A 24,070-nucleotide genomic window follows, 5' to 3' on the forward strand; every position below is an offset into this window, starting at 1 on the left:
GGAGAGGGGGAGGGAGAGAGACAAACGTAGACCAGTGGCCTCCAGCCTTTGGGGGTACGGTGACCCGCAAGCTGAATTTACTTAGTATGCTGGTGACCCACTTAAACCCCACATATACATGAATTACCTGAGCAGGCACAAAGCAATTAAAATGCAAGAAGCCTGAGACCCACTTCCACAGGCTTCATGACCCATTTTTCAATAGAGACTTACAGGCTGGAAAGTATTGCCTTGGAGAGCACTGAAAGACCAAGAACTCTGGAATCAATATAATTTCTGAGCAGACAGAAAGTGCAAAAAGGAAGACGTAGGAAAACAGCTATGAAAACAAACTCCAGTGGGGAGGAAAAGCCAGATATGGCTCATAAACTCCTTTGCATGGAATCAGGTCGGCCACAGACAACTGGTTTAAAATGACGATGAGAATGAGGTCAAAGCCACAGCAAAGTCAACACAGACCAACAGATTCCTCTGTTTTAATTGCAGACCATTTAAAAATTACATTTTCTGAACAGTATGAAGAAAGACAGCAGGAGGAAAAGGGCAAACAACAACAAAAGACAATTTTTGGTCCTTAAAATACAGAATTCAGTGGGAAACAATCACTTTGCTCAATCACGTTGCTCAAGTCTCAAACATCCTTTCAGCACAACCCCCCTCCCCCCCCCAAATGCTCTAGGGCCACAACTAGCCTAGAAGACTACGGAATTTTAAAGTCACAGCAATAGCAAGTCTGAGGTAGCATTTAGACAAGGCCATTCAGTCAGGGTTGCTTAGCAACTCTCCCTGGGGGGGCACCAGTCAGTCCAAGGGGCTCTGGCATTCCTGACAATCGTTCATGTCCTCAGAGTAGTTCTCTATCTGGATGGTAGTGGTGTGAAAGTTGAAGGCCTCCTGCAGCTGGGAACTGGCTTCCTTCAAGATGGCCTGGGCCTCCGCGTCCTCATCTGGGAAGTGGAAGAAAAAGGAAGATAGAGACGACACAGGATACACAGTTGAGCATCTGATGGGTCATAGCAAAGCCATATTTTCCTTCTTCTCATTCACAGCCAGCCACCCCTGGAGGCGAAATGTGATTGTTGCCCCACACCCAAAATTGGGGGCGGGCGGGCTATTTATTCAAAATAATGATAACCCTCCTCTTTAGAGACCTGCTCAAGGTGACTTACAAAATATACACTTCATTTTAAAAAGCACTGAAATTAATCCCCATTTATAAAACAGCCCTGAATAAAGCTCTGAATCAGAAACATGCTTGCAGCCATGAACCATTAAACATTTGGCAGCTGAAATTATCCTTGCAACAGACAGCAGGTTAGAAGCAGATTATGGAAACAAAGATCACCCACCCACCTAAAAACTAGAGTAAAAAGAAATGCTTCGGCATGGTGCCTGAAAGAGTAGGGCTAGGCTCCAGGGACACTTCAAGGCAGAGGGCTTTTCCTTCAACTTTTTACCTGACAGCAACCATGTGGGGTAGGTCAGGCTGAAAGGGAGCGACTGGCCAAATGTCACTCAGCCAACGTCCATGGTAGAATGGGGATTTGAATCTGTCAGAATCTGCTCTTTTCTGCCATATATCTTGTAGTTAATGGGGAATGTAGCCTTAGCTCTTAGTTTTATTATTTGTTTGAAATGTGTTTTTACATTTTTTATTGCCTTTGGGTGTGAGCACTCTTTCCTGTCTGTTGGCACACCAACCCTCATTTATCTGGGAAATGCCCTGAGCTGGACAGCACAACTGTCCTTGGGAGAACCTGTTGATTCTGACAGTTCTCTGCGATTTAGTCTTTTGAAGTTCTCCTACCAAAAGTTCCAGGGGGATGGGTGTGGGCACTGGGATATTAGCCTGGTTTCCTTTCTATACAAACTAGTCTTGGCAGCGTATTGATTAGGTTTACTTACTTAACTTTCAATAAATCTATCTTTTTTTGTCAAGGATTTGTTATTGAGGCAATCTGCAGAAACCTCACAGAATCTGGGTCTCCCAGATTCTAGTCTGACTCTCTAACCACTACACTACATTGGCTGTCTTATCACCATGCTGCTTCCTAGCATGACCAATTTTCTGGGCCCAGAACAGAATTTGGGAAACACAACATTTTAGAAGATGGTGATACACAATTTTGAGCTCCTCTATTTTTGCTCTAGGCCCCAGGATCAGCTTGGTGGGCCCTTCCAATAACTGTGGACAGGTGCCTGACTCTTCCAGCTGTGGATACCATCTGTGCTTACCCAGCCCTTCCCGAAGACCCAAGCCAACGATCATGACAGCTTGTTATGTGCGAAGTCGTGTCCGACCCATCGCGACCCCATGGACAATGATCCTCCAGGCCTTCCTGTCCTCTACCATTCCCCGGAGTCCATTTAAGTTTGCACCTACTGCTTCAGTGACTCCATCCAGCCACCTCATTCTCTGTCGTCCCCTTCTTCTTTTGCCCTCGATCGCTCCCAGCATTAGGCTCTTCTCCAGGGAGTCCTTCCTTCTCATGAGGTGGCCAAAGTATTTGAGTTTCATCTTCAGGATCTGGCCTTCTAAAGAGCAGTCAGGGTTGATCTCCTCTAGGACTGACCGGTTTGTTCGCCTTGCAGTCCAAGGGACTCGCAAGAGTCTTCTCCAGCACCAGAGTTCAAAAGCCTCAATTCTTTGACGCTCGGCCTTCCTTATGGTCCAACTTTCGCAGCCATACATTGCAACTGGGAATACCATAGCCTTGACTAAACGCACTTTTGTTGGCAGGGTGATGTCTCTGCTTTTTAGGATGCTGTCTAGATTTGCCATAGCTTTCCTCCCCAGGAGCAAGCGTCTTTTAATTTCTTTGCTGCAGTCTCCATCTGCAGTGATCTTGGAGCCCAGGAAAATAAAATCTGTCACTATCTCCATTTCTTCCCCATCTATTTGCCAGGAATTGAGAGGGCCGGATGCCATGATCTTTGTTTTCTTGATGTTGAGTTTCAAGCCAACTTTTGCACTCTCCTCCTTCACCCGCATCAACAGGCTCTTTAGTTCCTCTTCACTTTCTGCCATTAGAGTGGTATCATCTGCATATCTGAGGTTGTTGATATTTCTCCCTGCAATCTTGATCCCAATTTGTGACTCCTCTAATCCCGCATTTCTCATGATGTGCTCTGCATATAAGTTAAATAGGCAAGGCGACAGTATACAGCCTTGCCGAACTCCTTTCTCAATTTTGAACCAGTCAGTGATTCCATGTTCAGTTCTCACTGTTGCTTCTTGGCCTGCATATAAATTTCTCAAGAGACAAATAAGATGCTCTGGTATTCCCATCTCTTTAAGAACTTGCCACAATTTGTTGTGCTCCACACAATCAAAGGCTTTAGCATAGTCAATGAAGCAGAAGTAGACGTTCTTCTGGTACTCCCTAGCTTTCTCCATGATCCAGCGTATGTTGGCAATTTGATCTCTAGTTCCTCTGCCTCTTCGAAATCCTGCCTGTACTTCTGGAAGTTCTCGGGCCACATATTGCTGGAGCCTAGCTTGTAGGATTTTGAGCATAACTTTGCTAGCATGAGAAATTAGTGCAATGGTGCGGTAGTTTGAACATTCTTTGGCATTGCCCTTCTTTGGGATTGGAATGTAAACTGACCTTTTCCAATCCTGTGGCCATTGTTGAGTTTTCCAAATTTGCTGGCATATTGAGTGTAGCACTTTTACTGCATTGTCCTTTAAGATTTTGAATAGTTCAACTGGAATGCTGTCACCACCACTAGCTTTATTGTTGCTCAGACTTCCTAAGGCCCATTTGACTTCACATTCCAGGATGTCTGGCTCCAGGTCAGTAACTACCCCACCGTGGTCATCAGGGATGTTAAGCTCGCTCTTGTATAGTTGTTCTGTATAATTTTGCCACCTTTGTTTAATCTCTTCTGCTTCTGTGAGGTCTCTACCATTTTGGTCCCTTATCATACCCAACTTTGCATGAAACGTTCTCTTCATATCTCCAATTTTCTTGAAAAGATCTCTGGTCCTCCCCATTTTATTGCTTTCTTCTATTTGTTTGCACTGTTCATTTAAGAAGGCATTCTTATCTCTTCTAGCTTTTCTCTGGAATTCTGCATTCAATTGGGTGTATCTTTCTCTTTCTCCCTTGCTTTTCACTTCCCTTCTCTCCTTAGCTATTTGTAAAGCTTCCTCAGACAGCCATTTTGATTTCTTGCACTTCTTTTTCTTTGGGATGGTTTTAGTTGCTACATCTTGTACAATGTTGCGAACCTCCGTCCATAGTTCTTCAGGCACTCTGTCTATCAGATCTAATTCCTTAAATCTATTTGTCACCTCTACTGTGTATTCGTCGGGGATATGATTTAGTTCATACCTGAGTGGCCTAGTGCTTTTCCCTACTTTCTTCAATTTAAGCCTAAATTTTGCAACAAGAAGCTCATGATCTGAACCACAATCAGCTCCTGGTCTTGTTTTTATTGACTGGATAGAACTTTTCCATCTTTGGCTGCAGAGCACATAGTCAATCTGATTTCTGTGTTGACCGTCTGGTGATGTCCATGTGTAGAGTCGTCTCTTGGGTTGTTGGAAAAGAGTGTTTGCTATGACCATTGTATTCTCTTGACAAAATTCTACCAGCCTGTGCCCTGCTTCATTTTGTACTCCAAGGCCAAACTTGCCTGTTATCCCGGTTATCTTTTGGCTTCCTACTTTAGCATTCCAATCCCCCATGATGATAAGCACATCATTTTTTGGTGTTGCTTCTAGAAGGTGTTGTAGGGCTTCATAGAACTGATCAACTTCATCCTCTTCAGCAGCAGTGGTTGGGGCGTAGACCTGGATCACTGTGATGTTGAATGGTTTGCCTTGGATTCGAACTGAGATCATTCTGTCATTTTGGGGATTGTATCCCAAGACTGCTTTTCCTACTCTCTTATTGATTATGAAGGCTACTCCATTTCTTCTGCGAGATTCTTGTCCACAGTAGTATACCTGATGGTCATCTGAATTAAATTCACCCATTCCTGTCCATTTTAGTTCACTGATTCCTAAAATGTCGATGTTCAGTCTTGTCATTTCTTGTTTGACCACGTCCAGCTTACCTTGATTCATGGATCTGACGTTCCAGGTTCCTATGGAATAAAAATCTTTACAGCATCGGACTGTCTTTTTGCCACCAGTTACTTCCACAACTGAGCGTCCTTTCGGCTTTGGCCCAGTCGCTTCATTCATTCTGGCGCTACTTGTACTAGCCGTCTGCTCATCCCCAGTAGCATATTGGACACCTTCCGACCTGAGGGGCTCATCTTCCGGCGTCATATCGTTATGCCTATTGGAACTGTCCATAGAGTTTTCATGGCAAAGATACTGGAGTGGTTTGCCATTTCCTTCTCCAGTGGATCACCTTTTGTCAGAGCTCTCAGCTATGACCTGTCCGTCTTGGGTGGCCCTGCATGGTATAGCTCATAGCTTCACTGAACTACGCAAGCCCCCTTGCCACAACAAGGCAGCGATCCTTGAAGGGGGTCATGACAGCTACACCAAGTAAAACCCAAACGCACACCTTGGAGATGCAACTTACTGATTGCAATGTGAACTGACAAGACTGGCTGAGACACAGTTAGGGCCCAGATGTGGAGGCTGTGAAGGGCTTTCACACCACTGATTGATAGCAGAATTGTTTTCACTTCATTAAAATCCACACCCTTAGGTGTGCCTGCAGAAAAATTAGAAGAGAGATGCCAGTTAGATGCCAGCAACTTGAGTGGGGGACACTAGAGGGAGCTCCACAGTCCAACCAGCTTCTGTTTCCTCAAGCAAAAACAGGTTCGTTTGATCAAATAGTTTCCCCACGGGTGCCGGTGCCGTTTCTCAGATGAAATCCCACTCTACTTTATTGCCCTCTGAATTTTGCATCCAAAGGAAACTAGGCTTGCCAACAGCCTGGGGGGAAAAGTTCACTCCACCTCAGATTAGATGTCCGCATTCCTAACCACTACACCAAGTTGTCTTGCAAGACATCAAGACGACCTGCCCATTTCCCTTGTTGTTTAAATCAGGGGTAATCAACCTGCGGTCCTCCAGATGTTCATGGACTACAATTTCCATGAGCCCCTGCCAGTGTTTGCTGGCAGGGGCTCATGGGAATTGTAGTTCATGAACATATGGAGGCCCACAGGTTGACTACCCCTGGTTTAAATCATACATTCTCAGTTGTTGACTTGGTTCTCAGCTTTTGGAAATTATTTTTTCTTTCTTTCCTTGGAGTTTCTCCAAAAAGTGAGCCTGTACATCTTCCAGAAAGCATGTTAGAAACTTGTAAACTAAACTGACTTCTGGAGGCCAGGGACAGAGAGTTGAGGGTTCAGCTGATGTTTTCAATAAGAAAACATCTTATTTCTTATTATATGTTTTCAATAAGAAAACTCCATTTGCAAGAAAGTTTCTGTAGTGTAAAGCGGTGGTCCCCAACCACCGGGCCGCGGCTCCCTCCCCCCCCCCCCGCAGTAAGAAACTTCCCAGGCCGCAAGCTTGCGGCCTGGCAAGCTTCTTACTTTGGGAGGGGGGAGAGGGAAGCAGGGCCGCACATGCACAATGCTTTCGTGCATGCGGAAGTGCCGCACATGCATGTTTTCAGTCGTGCATGAGCGCATGCGTGGCCGCACAATCGCCCTCCCTGCTGCCGCTGGTCCACAGCCTGTAAAAGGTTGCAGATCACTGGTGTAAAGTACAACAATGCTCACATCCCATAATCCTTGCTAAAACTGACGTCAGGTGACCACTGCTCATTTTAATTCCCAGTCCCCTTTGCTACCCTTGCTAGTCCATTTGAGTGTGAAGAGCCCAAGATGATCTTCTGTTCGCCAGAGAGAGATAACCACACTTCAAGGTCTTGTTAGAAGAGTGGAGAGTCCCCCACAATAAGCTAGCCCTCTACCTTGGGAGTCTTAGGTGTGAATTATCACAGTAATCAATTACATATCAATTGCATAGACAGAAAACAGAACAATCTATAAAAAGGAAAGAGCAAACAGAGTGGTTTTGACTCCCCCACCCCCCGTCACCCCAGAGAAAGTCTGTCCGGGCATGCTGAGTGAACTCCCAGCATTATTATACGTGCAATTGAGTCCTGTCATCCTGCTGGTAATTAATGAAGCAGTGCAAGTGTTGCTCTAGAACCTGATTTACTTGTTTGGTCTGGCCATTGGTCTCAAGATGGTAACCAGAACTTCATGCTTGCTCCATTCCCATAAGCTTCAAAAGCTCCCACCAGAACTTCACAATGAACTGGACCCTTCTGCTGGACACAGCTTTAACTGGGGCCCTGTGCAATCTGAAAATGTTGGGCCACAGGGAGTAATGTGCAAGGCACAAAGTGAGCCTGTTTCAGGGGGAAAAAATCTACCACAACCCAGATGACCAGGGCTGATTCTGCACTCACTTTGTTTATTGTGGATCCTGCAGATTGATTTGAACTCGGGTCTTCCTCTACCCCCCACCCATTGAAACAGAAAAGTGTTCTGCACTTGATTAGGGAACTTCAGAAGGGGGAGGGGGTCCAAGTGCAGCAGGAGCCTCTTTCTTTTCTTGAACGGGGAGGAGGGGAGGGGTGAGGAGAGGATTGGAGACAGCAGAGGAGGGGAAATAAATCCAAGAGGAAAATCTCTGCCAAGAGAAGTTAGGGCTTCTGGAGTTTCTGCTGAGATAAGTTAGGGCTTCTTCCCCTTTAAGGGAAGCCTTGCAAACTGCGAACTGACGCCCTGCCTTATCAGGGCTTTTCTACAGCATTGGAGGCTCGGCAGCAAGTTATTTTGGGGAAAGTAGACAGCTGCATGCTTTCTCATGACGATTTTTCAAATATCGAGGGTTATATCCACTCCAGGATATCGTGGGGGTGAGGTGGGGTCACTTTGGGCCAATCATGCTTCTTGCAGATGAAAAATTTAAATCGCCCAAAATCAAAATGGAAATCGCATTCAGTATTTTATTCCAACCTACAGTTAGAATAAAAGCTCCGTGCAGATTCAGCCCAGCTTTCCACAGCTGAGAAGCAGGTCCATGATAAAGTCCATAGAGATGACCTGCCAGGATACTGTATGGCTTTCTAGGGATTGCAGCAATACCTGCAGCTTTCTCCCCCACCACCACATTCTTTGAGTAGTGGTGAGGTATCCTTAGTGAAGTGGCTAGGAGCACAGACTTCTAATGTGGTGAGCCAGGTTTGATTCCCGCTCCTCCCCCATATGCAGCCACCTGGGTGACCTTGGGCTCGCCATAGCACTGATAAAACTATTCTTACTGAACAGTAATCTCAGGGCTCCCTCAGCCTCACCTACCTCACAGGGCATCTGTTGTGGGGAGAGGAAAGGGAAGGTGATTGGAAGCTGCTTTGAGGTTCCTTCTGGTAGAGAAAAAGCGGCATATAAGAACCAACTCTTCTACTTTGGGCAGTGATACGGGTGGAACAGCCTTGCATATGAGTCTCAATATCCTTTCTCATGGTAGGCCAGCAAAATTGACTGTCTAGGTGAAAGGTCTTTACAAAAACCAAATGCCCAGACAGCCAACTGTTGGAGCAAAACTGCCCCCATATCCAATGAACTGCCCTGCAGGGTTGGCATGGTGGAAAAATCAGATCAGTCATGAATTCCCATTTCAATTCCTCAGATGTCTGCTGGCACTAACCATTCTATTACAACTTAGCTCTGGGTTTACTCATCCGTGCCCCATTACTTTCTGTTCTGTGAGCAGGAAGGCTATTTGGGCAAAGTTTGCCAGGAAGTCAGGATAAAAACTGGAGAACCCCAAGAAACTCTGCAGCTGCTGCCAGATTCAGGGAGCTGCTCACCCCAATACATCCTGTACTTTTTCTGGGTCCATGTCCAGCCACCTGGAAGTCCAGGTGATCTTCATGAATTTCACACTTGTAAAGTTTTGCATATAGGTGGTTATGTTCAAGATTCTGCAAAACATCCTGCATGAGGCGTATATGATCCTTCTCAGTCTCCAAGTATATTAAAACATCAAAATCAACCAAGCCCCTTTGTACAACGTCATGCAACACGACATAGATCAGGTTCATAAACACCCCAAGGGCCCCACTCAGCCCAAACAACATAACCAAATACTCAAACTGTCCCAAGCGGGTGTTAAAAGCAGTCAAACACTTGTCTCCTTCCAGGATGCACACTCTGAGAACAAAATCTGTATTTCCTCCCCTGCACATTTCTCATTTAAAAAAAAGTCATTCCTGAGCTGCTGTCCTCCCCAACACCACCGGGGTGGTCGTGAATGCAGGTAAGTTTTCCCTCTGCCGAGGGTTATAAAGCCAGCCTGGTGGTGACTTTTTCCAGCACTAAAGCCCTAGAGAAAGCCAGGGTTAAACTATCCCCTTCACGTTAGCATTCTGCTCTTCGATTAAGTAATCCCAGCAGGTAATTCTGAACAAGGAAACTATGTGTTGATTATAAACAAGGAAGGAATCATAGTCCAACGTAATCCCCGTCCCATTCATGCAGGGATTTACCTTCCATTAGCACAAGGACCACCTCTCGGAGAATGCTCAGTGTTGTTCCAAGGACAAGGATGGAAAACAAGAAGGTGCAGATGGGATCCACATACTTCAGTTCTGGCTGCAAAGATGTGAACGTAAGACTTGTATGATACCTAGTACAACACCTAGCTTGTTGCTGACTACTAACAGAACTATTGCATGGCTGAAGTCATTCCCTTGCCTATAGACAGATCAACTCCATCATGAGATGGACCTATGGCCCAAATGCTAGGAGGAAAATCTTACAGGTGCCTTATATGTTATTCCTCAGAGGCGTAATGCAGCTCAGGCACAGCTGTTATCTAGTGAGAAAATTGCATGGGACGAAAGAGTTAAATTTCCTGTTCTCAACTTCTACTTGTCAAGATCCCAGAACTGAAGATTCTGGGGTTGAGAGGCTGCAGTGGAAAACAACAAGGATAATCCTGGGCCTGGGGACCAAGCCCTATGAGAAAAGGCTGAGGGACATAGGAATGTTCAGCCAGGAGACGAGAAAGCTGCATGGGGGCATGATTGTTCTCCTTAAGAATTTGAATGTCATCAGGAGGAGGGCAGGAAGCCAGGACAGGACCAACTCTTCTGATTCTCTTCTAAGAATCCAAGGCCTAATCCTGGGACTTTCTGCACACAAATTGTGCACTGATAGATTGTGGAAACTTGGTGCAGTGGTTAAGCCAGATTGGTATAGTGGTGAAGAGTGGAAAGCTGAGTTTGATTCTCTGCTCCTCCAGCTGGGTGACTGTGGGTAGTCACAGTCCTGATAGAGCTGTTTTTGCAGAGTTGCAATGTCAGGGCTTTCTCAGCTCGACCTACCTCACAAAGTGTCTGTTGCAAGGAGAGGAAGGGAAGGCGATTGTAAGCTGCTCTGAGACTCCTCCTGATAGTAAAAAACAGGGTATAAAAAACAACTCTTATCATTATTATTTTTTTTTATTTATCATATGGCATGCGTAGTGTAGCCAGGAGATCCAAGGATTGTCTGGCAGCCAGGAAAGGGAAATTTGGAGGTGGTTTGCCATCCCCTGCATCCACATCATGACCCCTAGTGTATCTTGGAGGATGTACCACCCAAATCCATGGAGGACTCCCATCCAAATACTAGCCAGGGTCATTCCTGCTTAGCTTCTAAGGCAAGATCAGGCTTGCCTGAGCTATCCCGGTCAAGAAACAGCTATTTATGCTGTGACATCAATATGTATAGAATGACCACTGGGGCCATAGCCTTTCCCTGCCCCAAAATAAAACACTACTGGGCCCTTACCTTGAAATAGATGATGTAGGCTGCCACCAAGACCCCGATGCTTTGCAGAAGATCCCCAACAACATGGATGAATGCAGCCCGAACGCTAGTATTCTGCCCCTCACCATGGCTATGGTGGCTATGCCCAGGACCTGACTGGTGAAGAGAGACTCCCATTCTACGGAGATCAAAGCAAAGGGTTAGCAGAAGGGAAGTGACGTAGATTCTCGACTCCCCTGGCATTGAGGAGAAACCTTTTACCACTTGGCTATCGATGTTTGCAAGGATAGATTCAAATGAGCAGCCATGTTCATCTGAAGTAGCACAATAAAATCAGAGTCCATTAGCACCTTTAAGACGAAGGGTGCTTGCACTCGAAAACTCACGCCTTGAATAAATCTTTGTTGGTCTTAAAGGTGCTACTGGACTCTGATTTTATGTTTGCAAGGGAAACAGTGCTTGCCCACTCCTCACTCCTCCATCTTTTCAGAGCCCTAAATATCAGGTAGCCACTGGATCCTGCCATAATTTGCCTGACCCATGTCCCAGAACTCCCTACCAGGACTTGTCCCGAAGTTGCTATGCTCAGCCCCTTCTGTTCCCCTACGCCAGGCCATCTGGCTCCCTATCATGCCTTCAGTTTTTTGAACTGTTTCCTTTCTGCCTTAAGGTGTTCGCTGTAAACTGTACTATCCTTCGATGATAAGAACTATTCTGTGTGAAACTAAATTGTGTACAGATAGGGAGGATATGCCTCCATAAGTGCCTATTGCCTTGGTCTTTGATCCTGTGATTGATGCTGTTTGTACTCTTCTAAATAAGCTGCTGAGATTCTAGCCAGAACTTCCGAGTTTGCCTTTTCTCCCCCCAGGAGATTTGCCATGGAATCTGACAGTAGAACTGCCAGAGACAGAAATGCCCTCACTTCAAATTCCAAAAGCCCACAATGCACAGTTGCAGAAGCCAGGGGCAGAAAGGTGACTTGTGGAACCCAGCCAAGATACAAAGCAAATTTACCTTTGAGGAGAACACTATTCCCACTGTCATGCCTGAAACTGTTGTCACAAACACAAGATAATGTAGTGTAAATGCAGGCAAACAGAGTGCAGTTATATCTGGACACAGCCACAAAAAAGGCCATCAGAGGAATATTACTGAAAGGCCAGCAGGGAAAGGGGGACTTTTCCTTTGATCAGAGCCTGATCTGGTTGGTTCCACTTTTGCTTAGTGCTGTTCTTGGTCCTCAAGTTAAAATCTCAGGCAGCCCATCTTCCAAGACCAGCTGTTAAGATCACCCCCTCCCATCCATCTAGAATCTCCACTTTGTGCAGTTTTTGGAGGGAATACCTACGTACATTATATTCACTGCCACTGCGCAGGCTGAAGTGATGAGCATTGCTTCTCCTTCTATCTCATACTCCCCTGAGAGCAGCCGCTGGACTGCCAAGTAGACCAAGACACCAGTTACGACCCAGATGGAGAGCACTGATAGCAGAGCTCCCAAAATCTCTGCAGGGGGAGAAAAGTCAAGAAAAGTTGCAAATATATAGAGTTGCACAATATGGAGCCAGGTCAATGGTCTAGCAAGGTGAGACTTGTCTACTCTGATTGCTATCAGCACTTAAACTGATGGGATGATGGGAACAAACTTGCTCTGGCCTGCAAACCCTATTCCACCTTGCCCACTCCAAGGGGTTCCCAACTCTTGGAGAAGCTCTTCTCTTGGTTACATTTGCCATCACCACATGATCTTTGTCTAGAACTGCCTACCGAGCAGGTCAGGACTCCCAGCTTCCCTTCCAAGGTCTGAGGCCTTGGCTCTTTGTCTCCTGCTGCCCAGCGCTTAGCAACCACAGGGACAATTTACTGCCCAGTGTACCCTTGGCAGAATAGCCACTTGTCAGTGTTCCTTCTTCTGAAGCTCCCTTTTACAATATTGTGTCTGAGATGGTGGAGGTCTATGCTGTACAAAGAAGCAATAGTAGCGTTCAAAGTTATAAAGTATTTAATAAGCATGCTTTTAGCAGAGCACCAGGTTGAGAAAGGGATTCCAAAAGAAATCAGTAACATACAAATCCCCTGTCCCTATGTCTATACATGCCCTAACAGATGTTAAAATACAGGACAAGCTCCTTTAGTTTAGAAAGATACAGATTTCTACAGGGTTTCCAGTACCTAGAAGCTTCCTTCAGTTCTTCAGGTGAGCACATGGTCATAGCTGACTGCTCTAGACCTCAGTTAAGAGATCTATCTGCTCTGTGGGACTTAGAACCATAGAGACATCCTTCCTTGCCACATGGAGTTTTATCACATCACACCAGGTCAAATCCGGTCAGGTCAGAGAAGTGTTTCCTGGAGGTCCCCAGGAACCTCCTTCCTGAAATCTCTCTATAATTTGAAATCTCCAAAACCCTATTCCCTACTTGGAGAAGGGGGAGAGCTTGAGCCACCCATAACCTCTATTAACATTTGTATGAAAGTGAGCTAAGGCACATCTAGAATACAACTGAATTGACTCCCTCACCCCCACACACACAACTGCAGAGGGCCTTCTCAACACTGGGGGGAGCACACCCCCCCACACTTACCTGTGGCCCTGTCAGCAGCCAGGGGCAATCTGGCAGCGATGCCAGGACTTTGGCCTAATTGGGAGGCATTCTGTGCCTCCTGATTGGGCCAAAGTCCTGGGTGGGTGGGACCTATCCGAGACATGGCCCCACCCACTCTTTGACCACGTAAAGCTTACCTTTTTATTTATACTGTGAAGCTGTAGATAGATGTATTAAGAATTCTCTTCTGCCACCTGCTCCAAGGAGTTCAGAAGTTATCTAGCAACATTTTTTATCTTATGGCATGTGTGTAATATAGCCAAGAGTTCCTAAGATTGTCTGGCAGCCAGGCAAGAAATTTGGAGGTGGTTTGCCATTGCCTAGCCCCACAACATAATCCTGGTATTCACTTAGAGGACACCCTTCCAGGAGCTACCTAGGGATGACCTTGCTTAGCTTCCAATATCTGCTGGGATGGGGCTTGCCTGTGCTATCCCAGTTGGGTCATCAAGCTACAGTGGGAATTTGAAACAGAGCTAGATGTAGAGTCTAGTTCTAAATGCAAGCTGACTTGCTATACAAGTGAAGCCCAAAGGGGACTGCAAACTTATGTCTTCATGAAGACACAACAAGGAGATTTTGTTTAAGCGGAGTGACACTTTTACAGCAGTAGGTGACCCTAGCCAAAATGCCAAGAGGTCCACCCAAAATAATATGGCATCAGTTTTTATATCAATATGCTAATTACTTTCTCAAGCATATGCAAATCACCTTTTGGTTAAACAATCTTTACATGTGGATCTTCTACAGAAAATTCATCATTCATCACACTAGAGTGAAAACACAAATCATTGGTCAGTGGGCAGGGTTGGTCGGTCCATTCTCATACAATAGCTTCTTCATATGACATCCAGTTCCCACATTCTGGTTCACCTTACCTTGCAAGTTTCTTTAGATACTGTCTACAAGCTGCATATTGTACTCCCATGATAGTTACAGTTTTGGCTAACATCAAACAGATGTTGCAACCTTCATTGTGTTCTACACAATAATGTCTTTGTCTTACAGTCTCTGAACACTGGCTGATACATTCTGATACATTCTGTAGGCCTGCCTGTTTGCTGACTTCTAACCACCCTAAGCTGCCTGCAACCTCCTAAATGGAGTCAAAATGGCTTCACACTGGTCTATCAACAGGAGCCATATTCTTCTATCCATGTGCAAAAGGCAAAGCCGATCTGCTACATTCTCAGTTGCTGCAGAACTTTCAAGGCCTGGAATGATCATGAAAATGGAATAATCTCATTGGTCTATGCAGAGAAACAGCTATGAGGATTGGCAGGCTGTAGCACAAAGGGAAAAGAAGATGAAATATTCATCCCCTCAAGAGCATCTGCAGAAAAGCTACTTGCCTTTAATTGCTGCTCCTTGGGACAGATCCTGCAACCCCAGCAATGATATTACTAGGTGTTTGGAAAGAGCTGTAGCAAAAAGCCCACTGAATATATGAAGATCTGGGCTGATTGCTATTAGAGCACTTTAATTCTGAGGCTTGGAAGTGGGCTCATGGGACCCACTGATCAGTGTCAAGTTATGTACCAGAGTCACATGATAGGGAGAGGCAGAGCCCTCCTTGAGCTGAAGAGGGATCTCTTCCACAACAGAGTGAGCTCACTTCAACAGCCTGCTCCTCTAATCAGTACAAGTGCAAAAACACAAGGGGTATGGATCTCTGGCTTTCTGCACATATGCACTAGCAGCAGCACCAAAAAATACTAAGTCTTTCAGGGATCACAACCCAGCAGATCAGGCTTTGAAGGTCCCAGCCATTAGGACTCTGGACACATTCATGGATGTTTGGTCAGCTGCGGATTAATTTGCAAGGGTTCTCAGGGCAGGATTGGGAGGGGTGTGCGGGAGGAAGGGGAAACAGCAAGGGATAGAAAGTCTGAGACGAGAACTATATCACGGAATGGCATTTCTGCAGAAAGCAGGATCCCCTTAAGTTTGATCCCTCCAATACTAAATACAATGTTTAAGTTACCTGCCCGATACCAGCCAAAGTTCATGGTCTTGGTAGCTGGCCGAGAGGACACCCAGAGTGAGAAGAGGCTGATCATCATGCTGGCAAAGTCAGTCAGCAGATGGGCGGCATCTGTCATGATGGCCAAGCTGTGGGCAAAGTACCCTCCTGGGGAGAGGCACAGGAAGGGGAAAGAAGCATTATAGACCATTGACAGCTTATAGACCACTGACAGACACTTTTTCTTTCAACAGTAGGAATGTGGAAAGCTACTACATCAGGGAAGAGATCTCCTCCATGACATGCTAGTTTTCTGAGCACAGGGAGTTTTTGAAACAAGGGCACTATTTAACATTAAGTCTCCTCCATTGCACTCCAAAGTGGTATGGTCCTAGGAAGACTGCATCGAATTGTATGTGTGCGTGGGCAGCTTCCTCTGAGAATGTGCTTACAGATTTAAATGCTGGCTTCCCCTAAATGTTCATGTCTAGATAGACTCATTTACTCTGTTACAAGAGGAGGGCAGCATAATCCAGCAGGCCATGTTTTTGTAGAGTGACGCAGACTATTCCCCCTTCCTCCATCAACCACCCACCACAGTCCTGCATTCCTACTCCTCCCAAGTGCTCCAAATTAGGGCACTGCACAAGTGAAAACATAAAGTCATCCCTGCACACACCCTTGGGTCTTTGACATGGCACATGGAGGTGCATTCATTTAAAATGCCCTTGGAAAACATGCACAGTCAAGGATGGAATCATGGCATAGTATCGGGGAGCCCCACAGAAAGAAAGATGAAAAAGGAGGCCACAGATAGAGGGTAGAAGAAGAAGAGCTGGTTCTTACATGTCGTTTTTCTCTACCCAAAGGAGTCTCAAAGCGGCTTACATTCACCTTTCCTTTCCTCTCCCCACATCAGACACCCTGTGAGGTGGGTGAGGCTGAGAGAGCCCTGATATCACTGCTTGGTCAGAACAGCTTTATCAGTGCTGTGGCGAGCCCAGGGTCACCCAGCTGGCTGCATATGGAAGAAGGAGCGTAGAATCGAACCCGGCTCGCCAGATTAGAAATCCATGCTCCTAACACTGCTGGATTAAGCCTGGCCAGGCAGGCTGCCGTGTCTCCTCTGAGCTGTGCATAGCTTTGTGATACTCCCAGAGAAACTGTGAAGTGTGACAAGCTCTAATATCTTACCCACAACTTCCCCTGTCATGAAGACCAAGCAGACTGCAGAGGCCACGTAGAGCTTCCTCCGAGCAGTGTCCCTTTCACAGTCGTAGCCATTGCCGGAGGACCACTTGGAATGGCAATGCTGGTTTTCTTTCAGGCCCATCTCAATGGCAGAGAGGTCTGGGACGTAGCCAAGCACTGAACCATGGAAACTGCTCCCCGAAATCCCTAAATAAGATCTGAGCCAAGAGGGAGTTGCTTAGTCACTGATGTCCAATGATAGATACAAGGCCCTCCCCCTCAGCTGTGCCCTCTATAACCACACTCCACCTCACTACGTTTATTCAAGGACGAGAACATCCCCATGATGAAAGGCCTGCACTGGCTGTCAAAAAACAAAACAAAAAACTACCGCACATAGAATCAGGATGATGCATATTAATATTTCAACCAATATTCAGCACCAAGAAAACTGTTGATGCAACCTATGTAAATTGAAAGTAGAAGAACTGGATTCTTATACCCCACTTTTCACTACCTAAAGCAGTCCTAAAGCAGCTTACAAACACCTTCGCCTTCCTCTCCCCATAACAGACACCCTGTGAGGTAGGTGGTGCTGAGTGAGCTCTATAAGAAATGCTCTGCAAGAACAGCTGTGAGAGACTTGTGACTGGCCCAGGGTCACCCAACTGGCTGCATGTCGAGGAGGAGCAAGGAATCAAACCCAGTTCTCCAGAGTCCACTGCTCTTTAACTATTACACTGTGCACGCTTTCCTACCATGCTGGTTCTCAATTAGGCAAATTAAACACTTTGTGAAATCCAACCCTCTGCTATTGATGAAGAGAACAAGATTTTCCTGACCATGGAAAATCTTATCCAGCAACATTTCTGTAGCTTCTTCAGTACTGACTTGGCTGCCATCTCTTTGTAATCAAGTGGGCTAGAAACTTGACATGGACCTAATCAAGGCCCAGAAGGATGGGAAAGGTGGTTGTGATGGCCGTGGTGATTGCAAGGGAAATAGGCTGCTAATCCCATGCTTTGCACTCAAAGGGCTGTAACTGATTGGTCTCTCTCCGTTTAATCACACTCTTTAAGAGCTGGAAAAGTTTTCCAAACTCTAACAAGTGGCACTACATTAAAAACAAAAGATTCACAGCTAGGCTCATTAGCTCCACACTTTCGTCTAATATTCAAGAAGCGACATCCAAACTCTTTCATGTACCAGCCCTGCCAAAGGGTTCTTCTAATTATTTAGTTGCTGTGAATGTTTCTGAACTGTGCACCATCGTCTGATAAACTGAGAGGTCCTGCTGCTTTGTGTGCAGACCCTGCAACCTATTTGGTTCTTCCAAAAAGTAATGCAGGCTCCAGATGTGGCATGCCATGAAGAAAGGGCAGGAAAAGCAAAAGTCTGTCAAGGCAGACCCTGACCATGAGCCACAAGGCTGTTCCCTGACATGAGCCCGAAATGAATTTGAGAAGAAAAGTTTCATTTGCAGATTGGGATGTAATCTGGGACAGTGGGTAGTGTGTCAGACTAGGAGCAGGAAGAGCAAGGTTTAAATCCCTGAGCCAGTTGTTCTTTCAGACCATAACTCCTCTTACAGGGCTGTTGTGAAGATACAGTGCCGAACAGCTCACTTCAGGAAGAGCTGCAGGATAAAAATGAGATAGCCTGTGGCTAAGCCTGTCTTTTCCCAACAATTTCAGCCAGCTGCAGCTATCATAAAAGAATGACCACTGCATGTCATCAGCAAAACTTCAGAGTTTCTCAAAGTCTTTTACTGCCAGTTCTTTGACTGGTGTCACAGGAGCAAATCTAATAAGGAAAATTAATAAAATATATTTGAACCAAACTCAAGTTGTCTACCCAGAGCACCCAAGGTCACCAACGCACTGAGAGACCCAGGCCACTCAAGAGGATAAAGCTGGGGACAGGGGAAGAAAGTCTATCTTTCACACATATTTTGAGCCACCTTGATCCTCAAGTTAAAGGATATTAAAGTTGAATTGTTGAAGGCTTTCCTGGCTGGAGTCAACTGGTCAATGTGGGTATATGGCCGTTTTAACCGCTGACATTTGGCCAGGAACTGTGGCTGGTGTATTTAGAGGTGGGATGGGGGAAGAAATGTAGAGTGTGTGTGAACAGTTGCTGGGTGTTTTATTTACTTCTCAGGGGGTGGGAGAGGATTTTAATATACCGTATTCCTGCCTTATCCAGGATTCTTCCAGGGGAAGCCCAGCCACTGTTCACACACTCCGCACTTTGGCACAGAGAGATTCCCATCTTGCCGTATCCTACAGTTGATGCAACCTTTAACTGGAATCCAGTACAGACTTGATAACAGAATTTAGTAATCTGAGTATCTTCAACAGTTTATTTAACTTACAACTAATGAATACTGAATGTACTCCTTAGTACTAAATGATCCTTACTAAGTCTTCTTTATTGAGACTACAACTGATGAAAGTTTCATTTTGTGTGTCACTACAAGCAAAATCAATGAATACAAAATAAGATAGCAAGCAAGTTTATTACATCTAAAATTGTCATGTTTTGGACCCAGTTTTTCTCTATTATGTTGGTAATTCTCCACTGTCTCTCCTACATTGTTCTACCTCTGAAGATGCCAGCCACTGTAACTGGCCAAAGGTCACAGACTAAAACTACCAGACCACAGCCACACAGGCCGGAAAACTCACAATAATCAGATATTAAAGTTATAGTAGAGATTCGTTACTCTTTGGACATATGATGATTCCCCCATTCCCTTGCTGCCATATTTCGTTTCTTCACCTTTAACAGAAGCAGGATAAGCAGCCATTAAACAAATAGAACTTCCTTCCTTCCTTCCTACCTACCTACTAAAGTACTGTGGGGAGTGGGCAAGGGAGTCTTCTTCCCCTCAACAGTTCAGGGGCTGGGGGAGGACTAAGCAAAGACCCCTCCCCCCCTCTTTCAGCTAGTTAGAATAAAGTGTGGGGGGGGAAGGAGAGGAGAGAATCCTGGCTCCCCAAATCGGTGCCAGAAGCAGCATGGGGTGCAACTCAACTCAAAGTCGAGGCACTTACGTGAGGAGAAAGTCGTCTAGCGCAGAGGGGCGCTTACTTGGGAGTAAACTGGCCCCAAAGCTGGGGCAGCGCAGCTGGAAGCCGCTGCAGCCTTGCCTGGGAGGCAAACGCACGGCCCCTCCGTTGGACTGGCTTCCAAGGGCGCATCGAGAGAGGCTCCGGCGGGAAGAGCAACCGCGCGGAAGCCTCGGGTCGCAGCCCTGGAGGGGGGGAGGGGGGCGCGAGAGGCGCATTGCGGGGGTGCGGGGGGACAGGTTGCGGGACGCCTGAGAGCCCCCTCCCCCGCCGTGCCCACCTGGCCTCCAGCCCTTGCAGGAGGCGGTCTTTTTCTCCCTCGTCGCTCAGCTCCATTCTCCCGGCAGGTGAGCGCAGAGGCCTCCCTTCGACCCCCGCTTCGGCGGCTCTTCTCGGCGCCCTCTGGCACGTGTCCGGCCGCCCACCCGCTGACCGACCCGCGTCTGCCGCGCGAGGGGAGCGGCGCCCGGCGCTGCCTTCTTATCTCGCTCCCGCAGCAGCCCGTGTGGAAACGGGGCGGACGTGCGCAAAGGCCAGGCGGTCGGCGGCCGCTAGTCCCGGCTGCAAAGTTTGCAAGTCGCGGACCGCGTGAGGGGCTCGCTCTCCCCGCCCGCCCGCGCGCGCCCTCCGAGGGAAGAGGGGGTGGCAGGGAAGGCAAGAGGCAAGGCCGGCCCGGAAAAAAGGGCCCCTCGCTCGCCGCATCCCGTTGCCCGAAATGCGCGGGGCCTCACCAGCTGCTCGTTTCCCCCCTAGGGGAGCTGAGGCGCAGGAGCCCTTCCCTCCTTGGAGGAGACCCGCGTCACGCACAAAACCAACCCCGCAGATCCCGCGCACGGGGCATGAACCAGGCAGATCTCCAGCAGGGTTACATCTCCAGAAGTAGTTACATTTTGGGTCTTTAGGAGACTGGGTTTAAATTTCCTCTGGTGACATGAAGTTCTCTTAGTGACTTTGTCTCTCTCTCACACGCAGGCACACAGCCCGAAGTAGGGTTGCCAACTCTGGGTTGGAAAATACCTGGAGATGTTGGGGGGTAGGAACCTCAGTGGTGTATGAGCAGCCACTTTATCCAGGGGAACTGATCTCTGTCACCTGGAGATGAGCTGTAATTCCAGGGGATCCCAGGTCCCACCTGGAGACTGGTATCCTTAGGAGCAGGGGATTATCGGGATATGGATTAACCAGGTTCAAATTTGCCTTCATCCCTGCATCTCAGTAGGTAACCTTAAGTTAACCCTTTGAGCTCTTTTTCACACATTTTCCATCTGTGGTTCCCTTCAGATAGGTAGTTTAAGAGGAAGGGAAGAGGGTAAACATGTGATAGATGATAGACCTGCAATTAAATCTCAGTTCCCTGGGTGAGTTTGAGGCCATATTCTTTCCACAGAAAGCATTATTTATTATACCATGTACTCAGTGTGTGTTATATAATGTCTGGTGCCTGTCTGACATAATCTGACATAAAAGGAGGGATGGTGGGAAGCCTACCTTGAAAGGTTGTTATGAAGTTAAAATAGAGGAGGAGGGAATTCATGTACATAACTCTAAACTCCAGGAAACAAGGGGGGGGGTTTGTTAAAATATAAAATGACCAATAAACCTTGTGGATAGGGATGCAAGCTATAATTTGATGGTAGATTGTGTGTATGTGAGGAACTACTCTCCATGTAGCAACATGAGGATCCATAAGAGTCACATGCAGTACTTCAAGTGCAGGGCTACAACTTGGAGGGGACCTGAGTTTGAATTCTCTTGGTTAGCCATTTCCTCTCAGCTGGTGTTGTTTTGAGAAGACTACATATAGGAAGGATGGGGCAAAAAATGGTCAAATAATATACCAGATCCTTTGCTTATTTGTTCAGTTTCAGTTATGAATCAGCATCCAATTTCTTTTCACTGTTTCTATGGCAAAATTTGTGGTTAGGTTTAGCTGTCCATGAGAGCCATGATTTTACAGTGCATTTAGGGAAAGCCTGTGTAAAATCCTTGTAATCCTGTGAAGCGTGTAATCCAGTTTCTCACAGAATTCCCCTTTGAAAACTCAAAACGGACCATGGCCACCAGCCAGATAGTGGTTAAGAGTGGCTGACTCTAATCTGGTGAGCCAGGTTGAATCCCCCACTCCTCCACATGCAGCCAACTTTGGGCTAGTCACAGTCCTGTTAAGAGTCCTGTTGTCATAGAGCAGTCCTGTCAAAGCTTTCTTAGTCTCACCTACCTCACAGGGTGTCTGTTGTGGGAGAGGAAGGGAAGGTGATTATAAGCTGCTTTGAGACTCCTTTGGGTAGTGAAAAGCAGGGTATGAAAACCAACTCTTCTTCTTCTGCCTCACCAGTATTTAGGAAAACAACAGTGAGCATTGGAGGCCACCAGATGCCAGTTGTTGCCATTTGGGGACTGATATATTCTCATTTACAGTTACCAAGGGGATCATGGCATCTCAACCAAGGGTTTCAAGGGCAATAAAGATGCTTTCAAGATTGTAGCAGTATAAGTAGACTCCCACTTTCCACATCAGATAATTTTTTAAAGGTACCATATATTATTCTATCAAAATATTACTGAGATATGTGTGTGAGTTCACTGCAGTCTTAGACTAAGTAAGAAAGAAAGAAGATAGTGAAGTATGTCACTTTATAAGATAACCAAGTGAAACCTTATTGGCATTAAGCAAGATACCCTTCCTGGGGAGCAGTGGTGCTCAAGCATTGTGGAGAGCAGATGGGGCACCCGGTGCCACTTGCAGCCACAAAGCCCTGCAAAGACTAACCAGGCTGGATCTCTCGGCCAGATTCCAGCCGGCTGCCAGCATGGATTCCTGCTGCAGAAGGAAGTTTCTGCAGAAGCCTGCAATAAAAGGCAGGCACAACTAATAACAGGAATTTCAATGGGCATCAGTTGTTACTTATTGTTAACTTCATTCACAGCTTGCTGTTCTCTCTGAGATTTGAGGAAGATTATGGCTATGTAGAGCTGCCACAGACCAAGGCAGACCATTGGTCTGGAGTCGCTACCTCTCCAGAGAGCCTGTCTTCTGAGATGTTGATGAGGATAAGGAGGAGCTAGTTTTTTATACCCCACTTTTCACTACCTGAAGGAGTGGGTGGCTACACCTTCCCTTTCTCTCCCTACAACAGACGCTCTGTGAGGTAGGTAGGGCTGAGAGAGCTCTAACAGAACTGCTCTATAAGAACAGATCTAAGAGAACTGTGACAGGCCCATGGTCACCCAGATGGCTGCACGTGGAGGAGTGGGGAATCAAATTTAGTTCTCCAGATTACAGTCTGCCACTTGTTAACCACTACACCACACTGGTGGGTGGATAGAACTCAAACTCTGGAATTCTTTCACGATGGAGATCCATCTGTTCCTTCAGTTGCCATTTTCTGCTGGTGGATAAAGACTTTTTTGTTTGTTTGGAATTCTCTGTGATCCTTCCTTCCCGCTCATTTTTAATTGTTTCTATATTTTCCTATGTATTTTAGCTCTGGTTATAATTATGGTGTTGGTTTTTAAGATGCGATTTTATTATGTATGTTTTAATTGGTTAGCTGATTTGATGGCTCTTATGACAGCAGAAAGGTGTGGTATAAATCTTGTAATAAATGCCTTGCTTGGAGCTGTCTGTGCAGGCTGGCAGTAGTTTTCCAGGGTCAAAAGCAGAGGGCTCTTTCCCCCTACCTGAGATCTTTTGAACCTGGGACCCCTCTGCCTGTGAATCAGGAGCTCTTCTGCTGATCCCCTTCCTTAAATATAAGAGATTTCCCACAATCCTGTGAAGTAAGCTCACAGACACACCCAGTTGTGGCTAAGCAGGATTCAAATCCAGTTCTCTCTGGTCCAAGTGTGGCATTTTCCCCACATTGCACTGACAGCAGGCAGCTTTTGTGTTAGGCTTGATCCAGATCCCACAACAACAGAGTCCCTCCAAACTTTTAAATGTCTGCTTTCCCATTTCTGTGGGCTCTGCTCCTTGGCCTTGACCAAGTTCCAAGATTTTTGATTTCAAGAGCTGGCAATTCTACATCTGTCTATATACATATTTCTATGATACTTGAACAGGCGTCTGGAAATCAAAAGCACAATATAGTTAATCTCTGTTGCTCTCCTTTGGTTTAGAATAATAGAATAACAGAGTTGGAAGAAACTTCCTGGGTCATCTAGTGCAGGATACTCACAACCCTATTTCTTATCCACTGCAACCTGCTACCCCTTGAATCTTCACAGAATCAGCCTCTCCGTTTGATGGTTATCCAGCCTCGTTTTAAAAAATTTCCAAAGATGGAGAACCCACCACCTCCCGAGGAAACCTGTTCTACCGAGAAACCACTCTGTCAGGAACTTCTTCCTGGTGTTTGGACAGAATTTCATTTTTTTCCATGTCAGTGGCTGCTACAGCACACTGTGGCACTGAATTCCATAGGATGTTTTCAAACTGCTGATACTGCCACCACCGGAGTAAAATAATTTGGACAGCAAAA

General features: G+C 46.3%; 1 protein-coding gene across 2 annotated transcripts; it reads right to left on the bottom strand.

Moving 5' to 3' along the window:
- Window positions 1-448: 448 nt before the first annotated feature.
- On the bottom strand, window positions 449-20,300 carry SLC30A2 (solute carrier family 30 member 2). Of its 2 annotated transcripts, XM_077337665.1 has the most exons (8): window positions 19,870-20,297; window positions 16,522-16,736; window positions 15,349-15,495; window positions 12,111-12,264; window positions 10,777-10,933; window positions 9,489-9,594; window positions 5,544-5,678; window positions 449-947 (listed from the first exon to the last, which is right to left on the bottom strand). In XM_077337665.1, the coding sequence occupies exons 1-8, from the start codon at window positions 19,923-19,925 to the stop codon at window positions 802-804; spliced, it is 1,116 nt and encodes a 371-aa protein (XP_077193780.1). In that variant the 5' UTR covers window positions 19,926-20,297; the 3' UTR covers window positions 449-801. The 2 variants fall into 2 exon arrangements, with proteins under 2 accessions (XP_077193780.1, XP_077193781.1); XM_077337666.1 differs by lacking the exon at window positions 15,349-15,495 and having other exon boundaries at window positions 19,870-20,300.
- Window positions 20,301-24,070: the final 3,770 nt, after the last annotated feature.

This window comes from Paroedura picta, chromosome 5 (assembly GCF_049243985.1).
Source record: "Paroedura picta isolate Pp20150507F chromosome 5, Ppicta_v3.0, whole genome shotgun sequence".
In the NCBI taxonomy this organism is placed as follows: domain Eukaryota; kingdom Metazoa; phylum Chordata; class Lepidosauria; order Squamata; family Gekkonidae; genus Paroedura; species Paroedura picta.